The sequence below is a fragment of the Phacochoerus africanus genome, chromosome 7, assembly GCF_016906955.1.
Source record: "Phacochoerus africanus isolate WHEZ1 chromosome 7, ROS_Pafr_v1, whole genome shotgun sequence".
Taxonomy (NCBI): Eukaryota; Metazoa; Chordata; class Mammalia; order Artiodactyla; family Suidae; genus Phacochoerus; species Phacochoerus africanus.
This window is the reverse complement of record NC_062550.1, coordinates 87050327-87074015: the sequence shown is the minus strand read 5'-3', so window position 1 is coordinate 87074015 and position 23689 is coordinate 87050327. Positions and strand designations below refer to the sequence as shown.

The 23689-nt window shown below is 41.1% G+C and overlaps 1 protein-coding gene across 3 annotated transcripts in view; it reads left to right on the top strand.

Moving 5' to 3' along the window:
• Positions 1 to 23689, top strand: part of ANO4 (anoctamin 4) — a 354946-nt gene that overhangs the window by 103024 nt on the left and 228233 nt on the right. For all 3 annotated transcript variants that reach the window (XM_047788188.1, XM_047788190.1, XM_047788189.1), the window contains exon 2: positions 14656 to 14850. In XM_047788188.1, coding sequence (XP_047644144.1) covers positions 14796 to 14850 — 55 coding nt within the window. In that variant the 5' untranslated portion in view covers positions 14656 to 14795. The remainder of the gene's footprint in view (positions 1 to 14655; positions 14851 to 23689) is intronic.

Sequence of the window (23689 nt, the reverse complement as noted above, 5' to 3'; positions counted from 1 at the left end):
TGATGTTAGATATATGGATATGCTCCTTCCAGAGAGTTATTGACAACTTGGTTTTATTGTTGGAGCCAGCCAAAGGGAGAAAGGGGAGAAATGCCCACTGATTTTGGAGGGGCTCTATGAAGGATTACAGTCAGTACTAAATACAAGCTAGTTAGAAGTCAGACCCTCAGACAGCAATTTGTGAATTGTATGGTCAATACCTTTCCAGGAAGGATTGGGAGGTGGGTGTTTTTGCCTGCTCTCTCTGTGCTGAACCCACAGGTAGAGGTGGGGGTGGGAAGCCACAGCAAATGCTCATATACCTGTTAAGAATTATTGGTTATAGTCCTATGAATCTCATGACATAAGATCCATTACCTTTAGAGTTAGATGTTTTGGGGGCCTGTGCCTTAGGTGGGAGTCTTAAAAGTTGGGGCACTAGATACGTGGCCCATACCCTTCACTCCTTAGGTAGTAGCTGGGAGTTGAGGGTTCTCTCCTGATTGAATGGTGCTCTGCTAGGGATGGGATTTATGGTGCAAATGTGTCTCAGCCTTTCCCACCTGTTTCTGTGGGGGTATTTTCTCATTATCCCAGTGGGCAGGAGTCACTCAGCTGGTTTCTGGATCCCTCTTAGAGGGAATTGCTCCCTATGCAGCTATACATTTGGTGGGTCTGTGGGAGGAGGTAAATTTAGGAGCCTCCTTTTCTTAGTCTCCCTCCTTCCCTATTTCTTAATCAGCCTGTTTTTCCTTGAAGAAATTAGCCTCTATTGTTATGTGGACCCAAAGGTCTCCTAATGCTTTTAGAAAGGTTCAGTTTCCAGTTCCATCCTTCAGCGAATGAAATCATCTACTTAGCTTTCCTATGCCTAAGTTCCTGTATCCTTAAAAGGTATTGATAATAATAGTGACCTCATAGTGTAGAGTTTTATCATCAGACCTGATGTACAATGATGAAAATAATTGATAATGATAATACTGAAAATAATGAAAATAGCTAACATTTATTGAGTGTATACTCTGTGGCAGGCACTGCTGTATTAACTCTTATAATCCTCAAAAAAGCCCAGTGTAAGTGCTAGTATCATACCCCTAATTAGGTCATGTTGTTCAAATTCTTAGAACTGGAAAGGGATAGAACCAGAATAGATGCCAACCTAGGTAGACAGATCATACAGCCTGTTCTTTTAAGCATAATTTCATTCTCAATAATAAGGTTGCTAATATATCATTGTGAATAAGGCCTCAATGTGAGCCATCATTACTGCTATACCAGTTCAGTTCAGTCTCCATAAACAGCACAAGAAAAGTATTATTATATATTATAATGATGATTATTTTATCTATTCACTAGACCATATGAGATTTTTGTGGTCTATTCTGTCACCTTAGTATGTGAAAAGGCCAAGCAGTTACACAGGTATTTTTCCATGCCTTACCAAAGAAAACAAGAGGGGGAGGAAGTGAAAAAGTCCATGAACTTTCAAGCCATTAAGGTTTGAAATTTAAGGCAGATATGGTCTGTAAAACATATAAAAGATAGTTTGCTTCAGTAGTTCACAATACCCAAGTAATATTTTCCAAATACCTTAGTAATATTGATCCAAGACAGGGGTAGACAAACTTCTGTAAAGGGCCCAATAGTAAATATTTTTTTGCTTTGAGATCCACGTGGTCTGTGCCTGCAGTGACTCTCTTGCAACCATATAGTTTTTGTGCTGCAAAACTATAGTGTAGCTGTGTTCCAATAAAACTTTATTTGCAAAAACAGATGGTGGGCCTGATTGGCACACAAGCCATAGTTCGCTGATCCTTAACCTAAGAGGAACTTTGCCCACCACAGCAGGTATTTAATGCCAGTGAATTTTGGGCTCAGAGACATGTATTTAAAAACAATGTTAATGCCATGTTTATTTTCCCTTACTTATTTTCTGTGGAACTTGATCTTGCTGCTATCCCACATTTCACTGAACAAGGTACTTGCAAACTGTGATTAGCTAAGGCTTACCCTATTTACGTTGTTATCAAAGTGTACATACTTGATTCTAGCCATTTGACTCATTAATATATTGAGGTTTGGCTTTAGGGACAGGTTTTCAAAACTTTGTAACAGTGATAACAAAACAAGTTTTAAAAGATCTTATAGGAGTTCCCATCGTGGCTCAGTGGTTAATGAATCTGACAAGGAACCATGAGGTTTCAGGTTTGATCCCAGGCCTTGCTCAGTGGGTTAAGGATACAGTGTTGCCATGAGCTGTGGTATAGGTTGCAGATGCGGCTTGGATCCTGCGTTGCTGTGGCTGTGGTGTAGGCTGGCGGCTACAGTTCCGATTCGACCCCTAGCCTGGGAACCTGCATATGCCGCAAGAGCGGCCCAAGAAATGGTAAAAAGACAAAAAAAATCTTATAAAATGGGAATGTGTTAATATATATCTTGCTTTGAGCAAATTCTCTTGCTAGATATTTTGGTACCTGGGGGTAAATTATTTTAAATAAGTGTTTACTTAAGGAAAATGGATTACAGTTTTTTACAATGATTTTAAGGCATTTCAAAAGGGCCTTAAGATATTAGTTTTATTATTATTTTTGGCCAGAGGGCTATTAGAAATTTAATTGTCAGCCCCCACATTAGTCAAGATTAACTTTAGAATCCAAATCACGTAAATAACCTTCATTGTTCTTTTGAAATAATCATGGGAAATTCAATGTAAAAGTTACGTTTCAAAGTCCATATTACATAATGTCATTTTGTTCCTGTTTTTCAAACATTTGTTGAAAATGTAGAGAAGAACATTGTGAAGACGAAAATCTGACTGCGCCATTGTTACCATGGAGCTGTAATCAGTAAATAATTAGCAGTTTGAATTCTGAGGTTAGTTTTGATACATTTTTACACCTCTGAGTTAACATTTGTTTTATGGTCAGTTATATTAAATATTGATTAAGGAAATTCAGACAGGGTCAGCTTCCCCCTCTCTCTCCCTCACTGACCCTGCAATGTGCCACCTTGCATGTCAAGAGGTCAGGCTGGCTCTGGGAAAGGTCCATTGTCAGTGGTCATGGCCTGGGATGGGCTGAGGCACCAGGGTCTTAGAGTCATTTTTGAGAATATTAATCAAGATCAAGTAGAGATGGGAACCAAAATTAGTGTTCTATTGCTATGGTTACAAATTACCACATGGTCTGTGGCTTGAAATGACACAGATTTATTATCTTAAAGTTCTGCGGTGAAATGTCTGACACAGGTCTCACTTGGCTGAAATCAAATTGTTAGCAGAGCTGTGCTCCTTCTGGGGGCCCCGGGGGTGGCGGGAGAATCTGTTCCCTTGCCTGTTCCAGCATCTAGAGCTGCCACATTCCTTGCCAGCAGCATGTATCCCTCTGACTCCAGACACAACAGGTTTTGTCACGTGATTAGATTGGGTCCCCGGATAAACCAGAATAATCTCCCCAAGTCAAAGTCCTAATTCACCTCTGAGAAATCCCATTTGCCAAGTTCAGTAACGTAGTCACAGATTTCAGACTTTTAGGACTTGGATGGATTAGGGGAGCATTATTCCGTCTGCCATAGGACCCGAGTTCCGTGTATTGGATTCACTGTCTGCACTTCGTGTGTTCTCACTTTGTAGTTCCTTTGTACTTTGGTATCCATTTCTGCCTCAGTCCACTTGAGAGCTTTCCCTTCTCAGTTCTCACCTTCTTTGGCCTTCCTTTAGAGTGTAGTTCCCTTGATTTGCTCTCACGTGCTGAGAGCAGCATTTGTTGGGTAGGCAAGCCAGGCTGCCTGGGTTCAAATTCTGTCTGTGCCACCTATATGTGACCTTTGGTAAGTTATCCACTGTTTCTGTACCTTGATTTTCTCATCTGAGAAATGGGGATAAAGAATGCCTATATACCATGTATAATTGACACAATACTTAAATGAGTTAATATAGAACAATGCCTGGCACACGGTAAACCCACAGCAAATACTGACTATGGTTGCTGCTACTTCGGTTAGTCCCCTTCTAGAATTTCCCTCAGGCCTTTATCTGTGATCTGTCTCTCCTCCAGACATTATAAGCTCCCTCAAAACTCCAACATTCATCATTCTCTAGGGCAAAGAACTGCAACCAGAAACAAATCCAGACCCCACATTTACATATCTGGCAGAGCTGGGTGAACATTTTATTTGGATGTCAAAGGGAAACAGACCCAGCACATCCAAAGCTGGACCCAGTATCTTGCCTCTCAAAATCTTCCATCCGTGTTTTTATTTCTGTTACTCTCTTCAGATCCGAGATTAATTTTGATTCTTTCCTCTCACCTCTAAACATCAAAAAGTTTATCAGATTCTACAGAACCTACTTTCAGTGTTTCTCTTCAGTCTGTTTGTATCCTCCTGCTGCTGCTCTGATCCAGGCCCCTGTGACTTTTACCCTTTTTTTTTTTTTTTTTTTTTGGCTGTGCTCACAGCATGGGGAAGTTCCAAGGCCAGGGATCTAGCCTGCACTACAGCAATGACAATGCCAGATCCCCAACCTGCTGAGTCACCAGGAACACCAACTATTGCTCTAGTGCCCATGATCAAGTAAAGGAGTCTTCTTTTTCTTTTCTTTTTACTTATGGCGTATGGATGGTCTCAGGTGAGGGTTCAAATAAAAGTTGCAGTTGCCAGCCACAGCCACAGCAACATGGGATCCAAGCTGCATCTGTAGCCTACACTGCAGCTCATGGCAACACCAGATCCTTATCCCACTGAACGAGGCCAGAGATTGAATCTGCATCCTCACGGACACTAGTCGGGTTTTTAACTCACTAAGCCACAATGGGAACTCCTAGAGGAGTCTTATTAAACCCCTGCTCTGATAATGCATCCCTTCCTTGCTCATATACCTTAAGTGATTCCTCATCACCTTAAGATGAAGATTATCCTCATTACTGCAGCGTTCAAGGATCTTCACAGTCTCTACAATTTTGACAATTCCGTACAAAAGTTGTCATTACTTTCAGTCTAAACAGCCAATGTCACTGCTCACGCATCTCACTCTTGAAACTGGACACATTTTCCTTTCTTGGGTTCATTCTTTTCTTTCATAACCCATGCCTTTGCCACCTTGAAGGCTCTTTCCCTCCATCTCTGCCTGTTGGAGACTTTCCCAGCAGTCCAGGCTTAGTGACAACACCACTCTCTTTGGGAAGCCTCTTCCCTGATAGCCTTGTTCCCAAGTCTCTTAGTCAACCCATGGACCAAATCCACCCCACTGCCTGATTTCATCAAGTTTTATTGGAACTCAGCTACATAGTCATTTGCGTGTCAGCTATGGCTGGTTTGGGGCTACAATAGCAGAGTTGAGTAAATGCAACAGAAACCACATGGCCTGCAAAGCCAAAAAAGATTTACTCTCTTTCGGCCTTTCTTTCCTCTTGGAGCATGAGCAGTCTGAAATGTGCCTCCCTGGTGGATCTTCTGCATCTTCCTTCTGTCAGAGTACTTCTGCATAATTTGTTTCCTTGTGACAACATACTCCTCTTGTAGATGCAGATTCTGCTTTCATCATCCTTATTTCTGTCACTGGGTCTAGCATGGTGGAGGGCTCACTTGTTGTCAGTAGAAATAAGTTATTATGTAAAATATTCTTTTTAATTAAATTTTACTCATTTGATAAATGACCCAAACCTTATCTAAAGCACTATTTCCTCTAGGGGGTTAGTGTTTATCATTTGATATTCCTGACCCAGACCATCTTGTGTTTCACTTTTAGAAGCATTTTATTGACTGCTAAGATAAGTTATAAGGTTGAATCCAAGGATTTTATGGAATAATGTTCTTATACTATTTAAGTTGCTCGCTTGTAATATCATTTAATAAGTATTTCCACTGAAATTTAGGATTTCAGTGTATACTTTTTCACCATGTGTGGGTTTTACCATGTGAAGTCGATGCCTAAGTTCTGCTTTTGTTGCCTACACCCAACTCCATATACCTGGGGTTGTGATAATATTACATTTTTACTCTATTGTGAAAAATACCAAATAATTAAATTCATTTTCAGAAAACCAGAGGTGCCTTACAGTAGGCGTCTTAAAGAGAGGCATTTGAAGATCTCAAAAGAACTCTTTTTAAGGTATTAATTTCAAGCCATGTACTTATAATTGCCTACTTCCATATATATATATATATATATATATATATCTCCATACCTGTGGCTTACAAAAGTTCTCAGGCTAGGGATTGAATCAGAGCTACAGCTGCCAGCCTGCACCACAACCACAGCAATACCAGATCCAAGCTACATCTGCGGCTTACACCATAGCTCATGGTGGATCCTTGACCCACTGAGCAAGGCTAGGGATCAAATCCATGTCTTTATGGATACTAGTTGGGTTGATTTCTTCTGCACCGCAACAGGACCTCCCACCTACTTACATCTTGTTCCCACCCTTAAATATCACCTGTGTCAGTTTTCTGCTAAGTTTTCTATCTCTGTGTTTGGGCAGCAGGCGGGGAGAGTACATTGCACTGAAGTGTATGGAACACAAGGAAAACCCTTAAACTTTCAGGAGATAACAAGAAATCCATAGCCATTCTCTCAGAGTTGCCCTGAGAAAATGGTGATGATTTAGACAAGTTAAATATCAAAGGATGAGGTGAGGTGAGAAATCCAGAGTTTAGATTAGCCTTCAGAGTATTGAAGAAAAAAAAATGACCCAAAATGAAGAAATCTTGGGGAATCAAGGTAAAGGATAGCAAACATGAAGTTTTTGAGAATCTTCCAATGAAGTTTTCGGTGATATTGTTGAGTTATGGGAATGTAGAATCTTTAACTGTTACAGTTGCAAAGGGTAGGGATTTCCAAGACTCTAGTAGTCAAGGTACAGGTAAAAAGTAGAGTTCCAACTAATCAATGGATTAAAAAAAAAATGGCTTCCTATGCATTGCAAAGAGTGGCTGGGTTAAAGAAATTAATAAGAGGTAATGAAGCACCCAGGGTCTACCAACATTTGGAAGCCTGTACTATGTCTAAAGAGGCAAGGATAGTACTGGGGCCCAGCAAAGTGGGAACCACAGACGAGGCACCACCCAGTAGGAGCAGATCTTATAGAGACCCTCAGAAGTGCTGGGACAGAGAGTGTGGAAGTAACTTAGCCAATCCCGCAAGCACATTTTGTCTCTGCTTTCATCATGTCCTCTCATTTCCCCTTGGCTGAAACAAGTAAGTAATGACCAAGTCCAAAATCAACAGAACAGGGAGTACACTTTCCCGAGGGGTCACATGACCAAGAGAAATGATGAAGAATTGGGGGTAGTAATCTAGTCTGTCATGGCGGTTTCCTAAAATGAAGTCCTTCTAGAAGAATGCTATAGCAGGGGGTCGGTGGAAGGAGACTAAATCAGCTGCATCCATAGAAGAGAGAGAAATGATCCCAAAGGCTATAAAGAGTCTGGAGGTGTTTTGTTTATGGTTTCCTTTGCTGTGCAATAAGTTTTAAGTTTAATTAGGTACATTTGTTTATTTTGGATTTGTAGGAGACAAACCCTGGTAACTTCTGCCCAGCACTTTATTCGACTTGAAGTAATGTTGGTTGAACATTCTTGTAGGTTCTTATCTTTTCTGTTTCTATAAATTCTTCATATAGACATCGAACCAAAAGTTAAGTCTGGATAATACTATGTCTACTGCTTAGCATTTTGGGGATTTCTTTTCAAAGTACTTGAATGCCATGGTAACGTGGCTTTAGACAGACAACGGTCACAATATTCAAATGACGGCGACTTGGCAGGAAGTCCTTCCTGGTTTGGATATCTTGGTACTGCCAGATTTGTGTAACACACAGATGCCAGTCCATCAGATAGCCTGTTCCAATGCAGGAAGACCAAACAGAAGGGAGGTGGGAGATGCCCAAGGACCTGGCGTGATGGAGGAAGGTCGGACTCTGGCAAATCCTCTCATCAGGCCCCCTGAGATGGTTTGCTCTCTACTTCGTAGTTAAACCTGAGAAAAAGAAAAAACGAGCAATGAATATCCCCTTCCATAGATTTTTTTTTTCTTAATTAGGAACAGTTGAGTCTTATGTGATGGCATTCAAAACATAGTTTTTCAGTCCCTTGAAAAGTAATTTATCTAAGAAAAGATAAGAAGAGTGATGCAACACTTAGACGCTATTGCCATGAGTTGTAAAACATCGACAGAGCTACAAATGTTCCTGTGGCACAAAGCTCCTCTGAATCACAAGGATGACATTTAGATGAAAGCAAATCACTTTTACACAGGCCCACTTCCACTGCGCAGTGCAGCCAGAATGAGTGCACTTTGGAAGGGAGTCAGAAAAACAGCACTGGAGAATTTTATCTTATGGAGAAAAATACTTATGTTTTAGGTAGACAGAGTTTTTGAAAATAAAGAAAATATATGAGGAGCTTCAAAAGAAATCTAAGCTTTCTTGGAGTTCCTGTTGTGGCTCAGCAGGTTACAAACCCAACTGGTATCCATGAGGTTGCAGGTTCGATCCCTGGCCTCTCTCAGTGGGTTGAGGATCCAGTGTTATCATGAGCTGTGGTGTAGGTCACAAATGCGGCTTGGATCTACCATTGCTGAGGCTATGGTATAGGCCAGCAGCTGTAGCTCTGATTTGACCCCTCACCTGGGAACTTCCATATGCTGTATGTGCAGCCCTGAAAAACAAACAAACAAAAAGAAATCTTTCTTTTGTTCCCAGAATATTAAAGATTTATTGGGTTCTGGAGCCCATCAGATTTCTCAGGAGAAAACTCAAGCCAAGTAGGAAGGATGGCTTGAAATTTAGGAGACAGAGCAAAGGAAGAATGACCTGGAAGATGACCACACAAAGATGACTGCTGGAGACACAGAGCACCTGGAAGGATGGAAAGGAAAGGAAGACAAAGTCAAGACCTTGGGAAATGCCCACTGTGATAATGGCTTACCAGTGTACATCCTTGTCCTGTGAATGTGACCGTTGGAAAAAGAGTTTGGAAGATGGGACCTTATGATGTAGAGATTAACTTGTATTTTCCAAGTGTGCCTTAAATGCCATCACTTGTGTCCTTAGAGAGGCAGAGGGAGAGGACACAAAGACAGAGGAGATGCTAGTGTGATTGTGGAGGCAAAAATTGCAGTGATGTGGTCACAAGCACCCATGAGAACCTGAAAGAGGCAAGGCGCAGATTTCTACTCAGCTCCCACAACATCTTGGGACTTCTAGGCTCAGACTTCTAGGCTATAGAGCTATAAGGTAATAAATTTCTGTTTCAAGCCACCAGAGTTGTCATTTATTACAGTGGCCTTAGAGAACTAATGCCCCCATCTCTGGGAACAGGCAGGGAAAGAGAGTTAGGAGAGGTAGCAAGAAGCTTAAGTGTCAGAGTTCCCATTGTGGCTCAGTGGCTTAAGAACCTGACATAGTCACTTGAGGATGTGGGTTCCATCCCTAGCCTTACTCAGTGAATTAAGAATCCAGCATTGCAGCAAGCTGCAGTGTAGGTTGCAGATGCAACTCAGATCCAGTGTTGCTGTGGCTGTGGTATAGGCCTGCAGCTGCACCTTCACTCTGACCCCTAGTCCAAGAACTTACAATGCCACAGGTGTGGCCTTAAAAAAAAAAAGAAGAAGAAGGAGAAACTTAAGTGTCATGGAAACCAACAACAACAACAACAACAACTTGAAAAAACAGATGAACAGAGGCAGTGGTGTTAAATGCTAGGGTCTAAGGGTTGAGAATGAAGAGTGAGGGGAAGGCATGAACAGGATCAAGGGCAATGATGGCAGCTGACCTGTGTGGAGCACCTGCTGTATGCCGTGAGAACTTCATAGCTATTAACTCACTCCATTCTCACAACAGCCCTATGAGGTATAAATTATTATTATCACCATTTCATAGGTAAGTAATCTGAAGCACAAAAAAATTAAATAATTTGCACTAGGGAAATTAGATAGGAAATGGTGTGACCAAGAATTGAACCTAGAAACCCTGACTCCAGTACCCACATTTTAACCACATACCATCCTTGCCTCTCCTCATCCCTAAAGGTATGTGTTTCTCAAGCTTCTGACTTCAGATCTTTTATCAAGTAAGGTAGGTGATAGGTCTCAGAGGAAAGATATTCTTTAAAGAGATTTTGATACAGAAAGGAGGAAAGATTAGAAACTCGACTTCGCCTGGGCTCCATCTTTACCACTAACTGAGTTGGAGAGGAAGCCGAGCTGAAGCTGAGGGAAGCAGATGAGCTTCAGGGCTGATGGCATCTAGATGAAGAGGGTATGATGAAACCGGAAGCACTAAACGACAAATGTGTTGCACGGGTGAACATGCACAGTGTCATTTCCTTGACCAGCGCTTGACCCTGTGCTCAGCCTGTGCCCAAGGAGTCTTGGCAGCGTGTAGAAGGTGACATGCAGAGGGAGAAGGAGCTGAAGGGAGACATGACCCCCTCTCCACATGGCTTTATTTGGAGCCAAGGAGGGAATCAGAAATACACCACAGGATCCTTGTCCTCAGAGGCTCTTGAGCTGTTTGGAGAAATCGGGCCATCTCCGTGCCAGCAGGTGACTGAGAGTACAAGGCTGCTGCATGATAAGGGCTAATGGCAAGATTGGAGACCCTGGAGTGTTGACCATGGATCAGAGGACCTAGAAGGGCTTCAAGAGGAAGATGCAGTTTCAACTGGTTCTTACTGACTAAGGCATTTGATAGCTGGTCAAGAAGCAGAAGGACATTCCAGATAAGTGGAAAAGCTGTGGAAAAGATGGTTTTATAAGCATTTGGGTCAAGTAAGGGTTAGCATACTCTCCCTTCCAACCCTGCCTTGTTGAGAACAACTATAGACTTAAAACAATTCACCTATGTATTGGTGTTTAATTCATCAGATTTGGAGTTCCTGTAGTGGCTCAGCAGTAATGAACTCAACTAGTATCCATGAGGATGCACTTTCAATCCCTGGCCTCATCATTGGGTTAAGGATCTAGCAATTGTTGTGAGCTGTGGTGTAGGTCACAGACATGGCTCAGATCTGTCACTGCTGTGACTGTGGTATAGGCTGGCAGCTACAGCTCTGATTTGACCCCCAACCTGGTAACTTCCATATGCTAAAAGAAAAAAAATTCCTCAGACTACATGCTCTAGTGGAAAAGATTAGGGTTAAAGTCCAGTGCTTACCTGTTGTGTGGCCTTGAATGAGTAACTTCACCTCTTGGGCCTCAGGTTTCCCATCTGTAAATGTAGAAACAAATCCTGTCATCTAGGGTCATGGTGATGCATTAATGGAAAGATGATTGATATTGAGCATAACGCCTGGCCTTTAATAGATAATCACCGACAGCATTTTTTCCCAAAGGAATTAAGAGCAAATTGAATCATGTAATTGATTGACTGATAATTCATTTCTGCAGATGTGACTTGTAACTTTTCATCTGACTGGAGTGTATTTGCTGTCTTGTGTACCAGCTATTTGTTTACACATCTCTCTCTTGTTAACTGAGCCACTGTATGCTGAGAGCTCTGATGATCCAGACCCTTTATCTGTACCTCTGAGAACTCTGAATTCTTAGAGGACCAGATGGATTTGCTCAGACCTCAAGGGTTTCCCTCCAGTTTCCCTATAACATACCCATCTTCCTCATAACCATCCTGAATAATCATGAATTCTTTTTTATTTTTGACATTTCCCCATGATCTACATTATTAAATTTTTTAATAATAAATTCAGCAATTTCAAGTACTGATGCCCTTTATTTCTGTTGTATAATTTTTGTTCTCATTTCTGTCCATTTTGTGCTTCCTTGAGGGGAGTTATATAAGAGGTAGAAGTGCCATGCTGAGTCACAATCCTGGTCTCTTCAGCCCAGGAGTCCTTGGCAAAAGGGCCAGGAAGAAATGATTTTGGGAGAGCCGTTTATTTTGTGTTTGCCGACTGAGACTTAAAGCATCTCTCCCAGCCGCTTCATCTGTCACCTGGAAATCTGTCTGCCTTCTCCTGGAGTCTTATTTTTGCTTTCTAAGGCTTCACCTGAAGCATATGAAAGTTCTCAGGTGAGGGGTCAAATCAGAGCTACAGCTGCTGGCCTACGCCACAGCCACAGCAACTTGGGATCTGAGCCGCATCTACGACCTACACCACAGCTCTCAGAAAAGCCAGATCCTAACTCACTGAGTGAGGCCAGGGATTGAACCTGCATCCTTATGGATACTGGTTGGGTTCATTACCACTGAGCCAGGATGGGAACTCCCTCTCCTGAAGCCTTGATGGGTCTACAGATGTTGGTTTTGCAGCCTTTCCTTTCTGGAAAGGTGGCGCATACAGCCGTGGCAGGGAGCGTGGTGAGGTGGAGTCCTGCCTGTAGCAGTAAAGCTCACACTTGCCCAGGCAGCTGAGCCTTAGAGCAAGGGGACCCCCCAGCATGACAGGCCTTACCTGGGTGAACCTCCCAAGAACAAGGCTCAGGCACACAGCCTTGTGGGCTTAGAAACTGATCATGGGGGCAGACTCTACTAAATCATTCATGAGGTGAGGATGGAAACCCATGATGCTAGTTTGCTAATCCACACCTAGGAAGACAGGAAGCCTGTCTGCGAGGGAGGTGGGAACACTGCTGTGATGACTGGCTCCTGCGCTGGAAGCCGAACCCTAATCTGAAGTTCATCTGGCAAGCTCTGTCAGAGTGAGGATAGTGCAGTGGATAAAGGAGAGGAGAATTGTGTGCCAGCCCTGTTTGTACATTTGGAATTCTTAAACTTTGAGAGTGTTGCCTGGATGGGCACTGCCCAGGTTTGTCACTCTTACACATGCTGCTTATTGCTGTTGTTTGTTTTTATGCTTCCTTGGCTGGCCAAACCTCATTCTGATTTGAGTCACCCTTTCCCAAAATTCATTAGAATTTACAAAATGACCCAGGTAGAAACTGAAGGTAATTCTTCATGCCTCTGATGTGACTCATGATTGCTGATTTACAGTTTACTTCTGAGCAGGCTTTTCCCTCATATCTGGGTTTTTAGTAGACGTCTCACTGTGGACTTCCAGTCCTGAAAATATGTAAAGGAGTTGTTTTATCCTGCTGTGCTCCATTTCCTCATCTGAATAAGGCACCAGATGAATTAGCTAACTACTAAGATATCTTCCACCTCTAAACTTCTCCCTTCAAGTTTCAAGAGATCTTCTACTTTTTTATTGAAATATAGTTGATTTACAATATTGTGGTAGTTTCAGGTGTACAGCATAGTGATTTGGTATTTTTAGTGTATACTCTGGAGTTATTACAAGACAATGGCTATAATTCCCTGTGCTCTTTCCTTGTTCTTACCTAATTTATATGTAATAGTTTGTATTGTTAAATCCCATACCTCTCAGTGTTCCCCTCCCTCCTTTCTTCTCCTCACTCATAACTACTCTAAAAAATAATTCAAAGAAATATGCATAGCAAAACAGAAACAGACTCACAGATTTTCCTTTTAATAAAACAAAATTTTAATTAAAAAATATTCTGCTGTTTGGTGAAGCTTAGCTTTTCTCCACCAGATGATGTGATTCCTGGCTAAGTTCCCCTTGCTGATTGGCATCAAATAAGGCTAACACCTTTCCTTGGTTTTTTGTTTTTTTTTTTTTTGAAAGAACAGATATAGACTCAGTCAGCCGTGAGCTTGAATTCCAGGTCTGACCTCACAATACTTCTTTGGAAAAATCATACAACCTTTTATATTTTACTTGAAGCTTATAAAATGATTTTCTACATTTCCATTAGGAGTTTATTAGCTGGAATACTTCTGCAGTGAAGAACTTTGTTTTATCCACTATTTGGTTGAAGTATGGTTAGAAAAAGGAAAAGCAGGATGATAAATGCTTGCTTCTTTCCCTTCATCATTTTCTTAGTGATTAATTGGTATTTTATCTACCTTTAATGGTGATACGAGTTTTTTTTTTCTTTTGAGCTCAGAATTTTTTGCATAGTTTCTATGTATCGGATGTAATCCATATTGATATAATCAATGTAAGTTGATGCAGTCAGTGTTGTTTTTGATGAGAGTGAAATGAAGACTGGAATTTGCATTAAATTGCTTTGGCACCTAAAAAGCAAACCAGCAATAAAGGAAGTGGAATAGATGAAGATTGGAAATTCTTTTTCAGCTTTATGGGAAGATCTTTATTTATTGAAGCTGGGTCCTGGGTACATAGGGTTCACTATATTACTCTTTTAACTTTTAATATGTTAGAAATTTTCCCAGATAAAATAACTCTAAAAATGTACATAATTCTATGGTGGTCAGAGGTGTAAATCTGAATTCAGTCTTTAGTCTGTCCATGAATACCGTGGAAAAAATTCTTTGATTTTATCGAAATTCCAAAGATCACAACAGTTTCTAATCTTTATTGCCCCTGACAACAGCATGCCAGTTATTTGCATAGTTTCCAGGATTTGGGAGATCATTTTAATATTTAACTTTATTGAATTTGTTTATAAAACTCTTGTCATAAGAACTGAGGGTGTCCACTTTTGGATGAAATGATGTTTGGTAAATAATGTAATGTGAGAATCAATTGGTATCCCAATTCTAGTATTACTAGCATCCTTTAAGGATTTGAAACATAATTACTTAATGCTTTCTATTGTGCCTGAAAATAATTTGGCATTTTAGCCATTCTGGACTGACTTCTTCAACATAATGGTTCTATTCCTCATTCTAGGTTTAAGTTTATCTATTCATGGGGCTGAAAAGCGTTTGCAAATCCATCAACGCCGAAGTGTGGCAAGCCGCCCAGGGTCACGTCGTCGCCTGCCCGTGGTCAGGCATTCCTCACTCCCACCAGGCAGAAGGTCAATAAAAATGGAGGCAAGCTCTTCTGGAATCACAAATGGGAAAACCAAAGTCTTCCACCCAGGTAACACATGGGGAGAAGTCAACAGGGACCTCTGTTAGCAGCAGCCTTACACAGCCTACATTATATTTTCATTGTCTAATTCTGCCATGCTTCCAGTCAAGCTTGCTTTTTAAAAGAATCTTGTTTCCCCCTGCCTTCCCTTCAGCCAGTGGTAAATGTCACCAAGACCAAAAGGACAGAAGAGAGCTTGGTATATCAAAAAAGGTTAAGGCACCATTCTTCTTACAGTGGTAGAATCTAAATGAAAATTCCAGTGAAAAAAACGTGCTCTGTCCAAAAAAAGCTTATTGAATAATAAAACAGTACAGAGATTTGATGATTTTCATGATAATTTGCTCTAAGATAGCCTGGGGAAAAAGTCATGCTGAAAATGCCCACTTTGAAGCCTCAGTTATGTGATTTGACTTGCTCCTATTAAGCAATTAGGAGACTAGAGTCATGAAGTTTCAAGGCTTTGAGAAGCATCTGTGATCTCTTAAAAATGTTAAAATGAGTCTGTATCAAAATTGGTAATTACAACTAAAAGTATTTGGGCAAGAGGCTCATGTCTTCATTTATCCATTCTGTAAGTTTATTGAGTGCCTGCTATATGCCAGGCATCGTTTGAGTGCTGAGGAAAAACAAGTGAACACTGTCCATCTGATTCATAGAAATGTCACATTGTGAGGGAATTCAGATAGTATAATTCTTAGTATAATTCTCACCCAATCCCGATTCCTCAGTTAATGTCCTTGCAGGTGGCTCACCCACCTCAACTAAAGCCAAGTTTCCTTCTCTAGCCGTGTCATCTTCTCTCTCTCAGCCAATAACCTTGTTTCCTAACCTCATGGAGAAACCCATGGGCCATGGGCTTGGATTACTGCAGGGCCCTTACCCTGCATCTCCCGGTATATCTTTGTTTCCTCCCATCTTTCACCCCTTTCCTCTGGTTTTCAGAAGATGAGGGTCTTTCTACAGTCCTTGACCTAGCTATCCCCTGTTGTCCTTCACCAGTGGCCTTGGTACCCCTCCTCTTTTAAACCTTGCTCTTCCCCTCAGTCTGTGAAGAAGGCTAAAGCTTCTTTCCTTCTAATCATCTTCACTTGACACTGTATCCTTTTTTTCTCCTGCCACTTCTCCTCCTGCCTTCTAAGCCAAACTTCTGAAAGAAGAATCTACTTTTGTTGGCTATGTTCTCTGCCATCCACTCCCAACCCCACACAATCTGGCTTCTACCTCCTCCACTCCATCAAAGCTGTTCTTGAGGCCCTTAATGAGCCCCTTTTGTCACCATGTGGTGAGTAGCAGACTCTTCTGATGCACCAGACCAGGATGGACCACCATGTTTCCCCAAATCCTGGATTCCATGGTGGCCTTCTTTCTTCTTCTTCTTCTTTTTTTTCTCTTTAGGGACTCATCCATGCATATGGAAGTTCCCAGGCTAGGGGTCAAACTGGAGCTGTAGCTGTCAGCCACAGCAATGTGGAATCTGAGTCTGTCTGTGACCTACCACAGCTCATGGCAATGCCAAGTCCTTAACCCACTGAGTAAGGCCAGGGATCAAACCTCAGTCCTCATGCATACTAGTCAGGTTCTTTCTGCTGAACCACAAAAGGAACGCCCCCCCAAAACATTTATTGAGTGCCTTTTAGTTTTCCAGGTACTCTTCATGTACTTGGAATACATCAGTGAATGCAGATCATAGAGGACCCTGCCCTTGGCGTGTTCACATACTACCTGGGAGAGACAAGCAGGATATAAACACAAGTAGATAAATTATATAGTGTCTAAGAAGAATGTATTTTGGATAAAAGAAAAAGTAGGGGAATCAGGTGGTAGGATTGTACGTTGCAATCTTAAATAAGGCTAACATGGTAGGCCACTTTGTGGGAAGATGTGTGATCAAGGACTAGAAGGAGCTGAGAGAGCCATGTAGATGGGAAAGTTCCTTCTGGCAGAATGATAGCCAGGGGACAGCCCTAGGATAAGAATGAGTCTGGCAGTTTGAGGCAAAACACAGAGATCTCTGAGCCTGGGATAAGAAGGAAACATCAGCTCAGTGAGGTCAGCGGGACCAGATGGGGCAAGGTCTCGAAGGCAATTGTAAGGACTTTGAGCCCTATGTGAATGTAAGCTCTTAATGAGCCAAAGAATTCCATGATCTGACTTTTTTTTTTTTTTTGTCTTTTTAGGGCTGCACTTGCAGCATATAGAGGTTCCCAGGCTAGGGGCTGAATCAGAGCTGTAGCTGCTGGCCTCCACCACAGCTCGTGGCAATACCAGTTCCTTAACCCACTGAACAAGGCCAAGGATTGAACCCTCATTCTCATGGATAGTAGTCTGGTTCGTTAACCACTAAGCCATGACAGGAACTCCCTGACTTATTTTTTAACAGGATCACTTTGGCTGTCTTTTGAGGATGGACTATAGGGGTAGAGGGTAAAAGGAGGAACGTCAGATAGGAGGCCACCGTATTAATCCAGTTGAGACATGATGGTAGCTCTTACTAGGGGGCAGCAGCAGTGGTGGTGGGAATTTGAATTCTGGGTTTATTTTAAAGCTGGGCCAAAGGAGTTTCAATGTATTAGATGAGGGATAAGAGAGAAAGGAGAGCTAAGTATGACTTTATGTTTTTTGACTTGAGTAATGGGATTGATATCAATGGAGATGGAGAAGGCTGAAGGGGAAGGGAGTTAATGGACTTAAAGGCAGAAGTGGGATCAAGATTGGAAGTCTGTGGGCAATTGGAGAGATCACATGGGTGATGAGATAAACATATTTGGAGTTTGAAAAATGGTCCTGGAAGGAGATATGAAATAGAAAGTTGTTGGGAGTTCGCCTTGTGGCTCAGTGGTAATGAACCTGACTAGTATCCATGAGGATGCAGGTTCAATCCCTGGCCCTATTCAGTGGGTTAAGGATCTCCTGTTTCTGTGAACTGTGGTGTGGGCTGCAGACTCGGCTCAGACCTGATGTGGCTGTGGCTGTGGTGTAGGCTGGCAGCAGTAGCTCCAGTTCAATCCCTAACCTGGGAACTTCCATATGCCATGGATGCAGCCCTGAAAAGACACAAAAATTAAATAGACAGTTGTTGGCAAGTCATAGTCTTTAAAGCCATGATATGGAAAGAGATGACCAGAGGAAGACTTATAGATGGAGAAGTTGCAGGGAGATTAAGAGCTGAAATCCAGTGCACTCCAATAGTAAAGATCAATTCATGAACTATCAGCAAAGAAGGCCAAGAATGAAAGGCCAGCAAGAATAGAGAGAAACTAGAAATTATGTGTCTTGGAAGTTGCATAAAGAAAGTTTACCATGAAGAGGGGATGATTAACTAGGTAAATGTTGCTGAAAGTCAAGTCAGGTGAGGAATAAGAATTGGCTGTTAATTTTAGTAAAGTGGAGACTGATGGTGATTTTAAATAGGTTTGGTAAAGTGGTAAGGATGAAACCCTGATGAAAGTGGGTTTTAAGAGAGAGAATAGAAGCATATGAATTGGATACTGAGAATACAGACAACTTTTTAAAAGCAGTTTTTCTGTGAGGGATAGTGAATAGGGCAGCAACTAGGGGAGAAGTGAAGTGAAGAGATTTTCTGTTCAAAATAGCACATCTCCAGCAGATAGTTCATGATGTTGGGGAGGGAGGAGAATTTGTGATGTGAATATTAGTGAAAGAATTGAGAACTGTGCACAAATAATCATGAGTAGTTTATCTCTGTGATAGCAGACTAGAAGGGAGAGTGTGTGGCTGCTGGCAATGTGATGAGTGTCTCGGAAGTTCTTTTCCCACTGTTTCAGTTGTATCTATAATGTGGGAAGGAAAGTCATAACTGAGAGTGAGAATGGAGTGAGATTGATAGGATGGTATGGTAGTATAGACAGTGAAAAAAATGGTTGCTGGCTCACATTAAAGGGCTATTTGAGATTCATGGCCATGAAATTAAAGTAGGACTAGTTACCATGGTTGTGCGTTTTTCTTTAGCCATGAGTGAAGACGCAATATATGTAGAGTTATAGCTAGTCAGAGTTGTGATTTTGCCAAGGAATTAGTAAGAGGGGGGGGCTTCAAAAGTGCACTTGAGAGAATGATTGCAACAATTGATTTTGTGTTTTAAGGTTGGTAAAGAGGGATGTGAAGACCTCAAGGGGGTGAGTTGCAATGTCAGGTTGATAGGATCACCTGGTAAGAGGTTGCAGAGGGGTCTGAAGGGTGTCAAGGTTAGGTTATGCGAAGAAGAGCTGAAAAGATAAAGAGGTAGTAATGAGAGGGGGGGGATGCAGGGCACTGACATTAAGAAGGGCATCCCTGTGCTTAGTAATGACAAGGTCTAGGTCAGGGCATGAAGGTAGTGACCGTGATATGGTGGAGGGCAAGGTCATTGGAGGAAAGAATTCTCAGGGAACGAGAGGCCAGGGCTTGAGCAGGATCATCTATGTAGATATTGAAATTGTCAAGGATTGAATAGTTTTGGGGAAAGTGACAATAAGTCAGGAGTTAGCCTCATTGAGAAATAAGGGAGTGTGACCTGGGAGGTAGTAGGTGGGAGCAGTGATGATGGAGAGAAGGGCATAATAAAGCAACCTGAGATTCAATGCCGGGGGCCTTCAGGAAAGAGGGAAGAACAACGGTCTGACGGTGGCAGAAAGACTCAAAGATGACACCCCCTCCTCCTTCAGATCCTCTGGTGTCAGGACTGTTAGAAATAGAAGGTACTCTAGGATAGGGCCACAGGGAAGCTCTGACCTCTGGGAAGAGCTTTCATTAGAGCAGGAAGATGAAGGGGACAATCTGGGGGAAGACTAATGGGAAGAGAATTCTGGAAGGCCCATTGGAAGGATTTCGGATGTTGGGACCTTTAATGGCTCTCTTTAATTGTTTTTCCAGACCACTCCGAAGTTCTCCAGAGATGATTAATATTCCTTCTCTGCTTATGGCTATCTAAAAGAAAGTACAACCTTGTGAGCCTCGTTTTTGAAGCCTCTACAATTTAACCTCTCCCTATTTTTCCTGGAGTATCTTCTTTTATACTCCATAATGTGCTCTTGGTCTACTTTGTCCACAGCTGCACTATTTATCAAAAAGGCTCCTACTTTTCCATTTCTCTGCCATTGTCCAAGCTCCTCCTCCTTTTTGGAATGCCTCTACCTCAGTTAATCTCTATCTAGCCCTTCTCATTCCTCAAAATGTAAACCCAATCCCACTGCCTCTCCAGAGCCTGTCTGGATCCCACTTATCAGAATTTATTTCCCACTCCCCAATATTTCCACAGTTCTTGGAAGCCTTATCAAAGGCTGATTATTTGCTGTTCGTTGAGATCTATTCCACTCACTGGTTATAGGTTTGCCTCCTGAAGTTATGCAGAGTAAGCCTATTCTTCTTTCAAATGATGATCTTTCAGTTCAAAATCTCATCTTGAGCTATTTGCCAACTGAAATATTTCCTAGTTTCTTCAGTGCTGTTTTCAACAACATGGCTTTTGGGTTCTTTACTATCCTACCCACTCTGCTCTTAAAAAAAGTCTAATTTCATTACTACCTCTTTGAAAATACAGTGCCCAGAGTCATATGGAATATTCTGTTTGTGTTTGACTCAGCCTTTGACATCCTATACTGACATTAATGTAATGAACATTTAAAGAAATGTTAAAGTATTGGAGTTCCCGTCATGGCTCAGTGGTTAACGAATCCGTCTAGGAACCACGAGGTTGCGGGTTCGGTCCCTGGCCTTGCTCAGTGGGTTAAGGATCTGGCGTTGCCGTGAGCTGTGGTGTAGGTTGCAGACGCGGCTCGGATCCCGCGTTGCTGTGGCTCTGGTGTAGGCTGGTGGCTGCAGCTCCGATTCGACTCCTAGCTTGGGAACCTCCATATGCTGCGAGAGCACCCTAATAAATGGCAAAAAGACAAAAAAAAAGAGAGAGAAATGTTAAGGTATTTCCTAACAGTGTAATAGCATCATAAGTTACTTCTCTCACCTTAAAAGCATATCACTTCATTTATCTGTCATAATTTTATCATGGGTTCTTGAACCCTACTTGCATTGGCTATTGGTTGAAAATATAAATAAAACCAATTCTTTAGCATAGAATTGTAATTAAAAATCACATTAAACCAATTACAAAGAGAAACTTGTTTTTGAAAAAATGTATATTTAAAACTCATTAAGATAGGTGTGACTTCAATTCCAACCTTTTGTTTTTAGCATACTTTTGCTAATGCATCATAGTTCTCTGGGGAAGATTTTAGAAGAGCTCTCAAACTGAGTTTCTTTCTTGTAGTGAGTCATAGATCTCAGAAGCAGCATGTGCATTTTAGTCATAGGGAGGCCTATAAAGTCATCCATCTACTTTTTACAAAATTAATAATCTTGATTCCCAAAGCTCTTTCTAAGAGCCCCCTCAGACTGGTTGTAAAAAATGAAGAGAAAGAACAAGAAAGTCTTTTAGATCTCCTTGCCAGCAGCCCTGAACAAGTTGAGTTTATAAACATTTCTGAGTGCCTATATGTACTAATAAATATTTATGTGGAAGGTACCTTATTGGGGTTGGAATGGTGTGGAGCTCAATTACACACGGACCTTAGGGAGCTCACAGTCATGTCCTAAGAAAACATCAGTCAGGGTTCTCTGGTTATAAACAACCGAAATCTATTTAATTCAAGCAAAGAAGGAGTTTAACTCTGAAGAATAAGAGCAGAAAGCCTGAAGAAACTGGCCCGGGAAAAGGAATAGAAACCAAGAAAAGAACTATTTGACTATTTGGAATCATTGAACCCTTACCTTTTTCTCTTAGCTTTGCATCATTTGGCTTAAGTTTTTGTATACCTGGAAGAGAGCCTATTAGACATGTGCCTTTCCTTTGGTTGGGTAGAGAGTGATGAAAGAGAGGAGAGGACAGAAGACCCCTTCCTTGAAATTTTATAGTAAGAGGACAGGACCCCTTGATTTCTTCTCCCACCCAGGCTGCACGCAATAAGGGAACAGAGGAAATAAAGGTGATGTTAGAAAAGGGATATGTATATGGAAGAATGTCCAGTGCAGGGGCCTGTACTTAACCTGCTATAATAGATGTCATTATATTAAGGGCTGGAACAGAGATATAAATAAAATTATGGAAACCTTCTTACTAGGGAAAAGATACAAGAAGGTTTCCAAGGGCATATGGTCTACAAACTAGATTCTGAAGGTCAACTAAGACATCAGCAGAGGAGGATGGGGGGATGACCATGCAGATATAGAAATAGCATAATAATAGGACGTTACACTAGCGATCAGTGCAAGCTTTGCTGTTAGATGTTTTAAACCCACATATGTTTACTTAAGAGCTATGCAGTGTTGGTCAAATTTAACCAGCTTGATTTCTCTGAGTCTGTTTCCTCATCAGCAAAATGAGAATATTAAGACCCATCTCATGGTGTTAATGTTGCCAGATGAAATATAGGACTCACAGTTGAATTTCAGATAAACAACAAATACCTTTTGGTATATGTATGTCCCAAATATTGCACAGGGCATACTTATGATAAAAAATTATTAGTCGTTTATTTTAAATTCAAATTACCTGGGCAGCTTGTACTTTTGTGTGTTATATTTGACAACCCACAGTATTGTCATGGCAAATTCACTCGTAAAATGCTCAGTATGATCCTTGACGTCGTGAGGTGCCAGTCACAAATAATCATTTTTGTGATCACTATCATCATAAAACTCAGAAGCCTGAAAGTACATATGTCCCAGAATAATAATTTCTTACTCAGTCCTTGAACCATAGAGTGGTGTCCCAGTTAACTTGCACCAATTAAGGTGGTTTCTCATTATGCTGCCCTGACACAGGAGCTGTTCACCTTCATCTTGTATTGTATGGTTTCACTTTCCTTCTGATTGTTTCAGAAGTTTATCTTGTGTATCTATTTCACTTGACCTTATCTTTTAGCCACTCATAATTAATGAATATTATCTCCCTTTATAGGCCAATAATAAAAGTATTAAATGGCACGAGGCTTGGAACCGTAATTTAAGGGTCAAGAGCAGAGTACACTGATGTATTGATCGCAAATTTTTGAGTATGGGAAATTGTAAAGTTTAGTGGGTATAGGTCAAATCTCCCACTTTAATGTTTATGCCATATAAAATAGAATTTTTGTGAAGTCAAAAATAGTTCTTCTGTTGCTTTCCCTTTATCTGATAGGCCTATCATGTAGTCCTAGAGAAATGACATTCATCATAAAATTTGTCCTTTATTTCTTTTAGAGTTTGTAAAATGATGTTTTGCTGATATGTTTCATTATTTTTCCAAGTAATTTCCAACACCATTCTTTTATCTCCTTTTTAAAAATCTAAGCAGCCCTTTCTCCATTTATACATGATTTTATTGCTGGGACAAGTTGATTTCACAGGAGAGAAACTTCAGCGACAATTCCAGTGAGCTAGAATGACTGTTGTGTAGTCTGTGTACAGGGTATTAAATATTTGACAATAGTTATTTTTGCTGTACAGCAGAAATTGGCACAACTTTGTAAATCACCTCTAATTTTAAAAAAAAGAAAAATAATATTTGACAATAATAAAATTACAGCTACCATTAAGTACCCTACCGTATTCCCAACCTCAAAAAATGTTAAGCTATTTGCATTCATTGCTTCATGTAATTCCCACAATATTCTCATTCTGTTATCTTTATTTTATGGTTGAGACAACTAAGGCTCAGAGAAGGTTTAAGTAACTTGACCCAAAACATGGAGCCATTAAGTGGCAGAGGCAGTATTCCAACTCCAATGGTTTGATTCTCTCATCAGCTTCGTCGAACCATTTGGAAATGATATTTCTAGCAAGTGCATATAACAAAGCTTTGGAAAATTTAAAT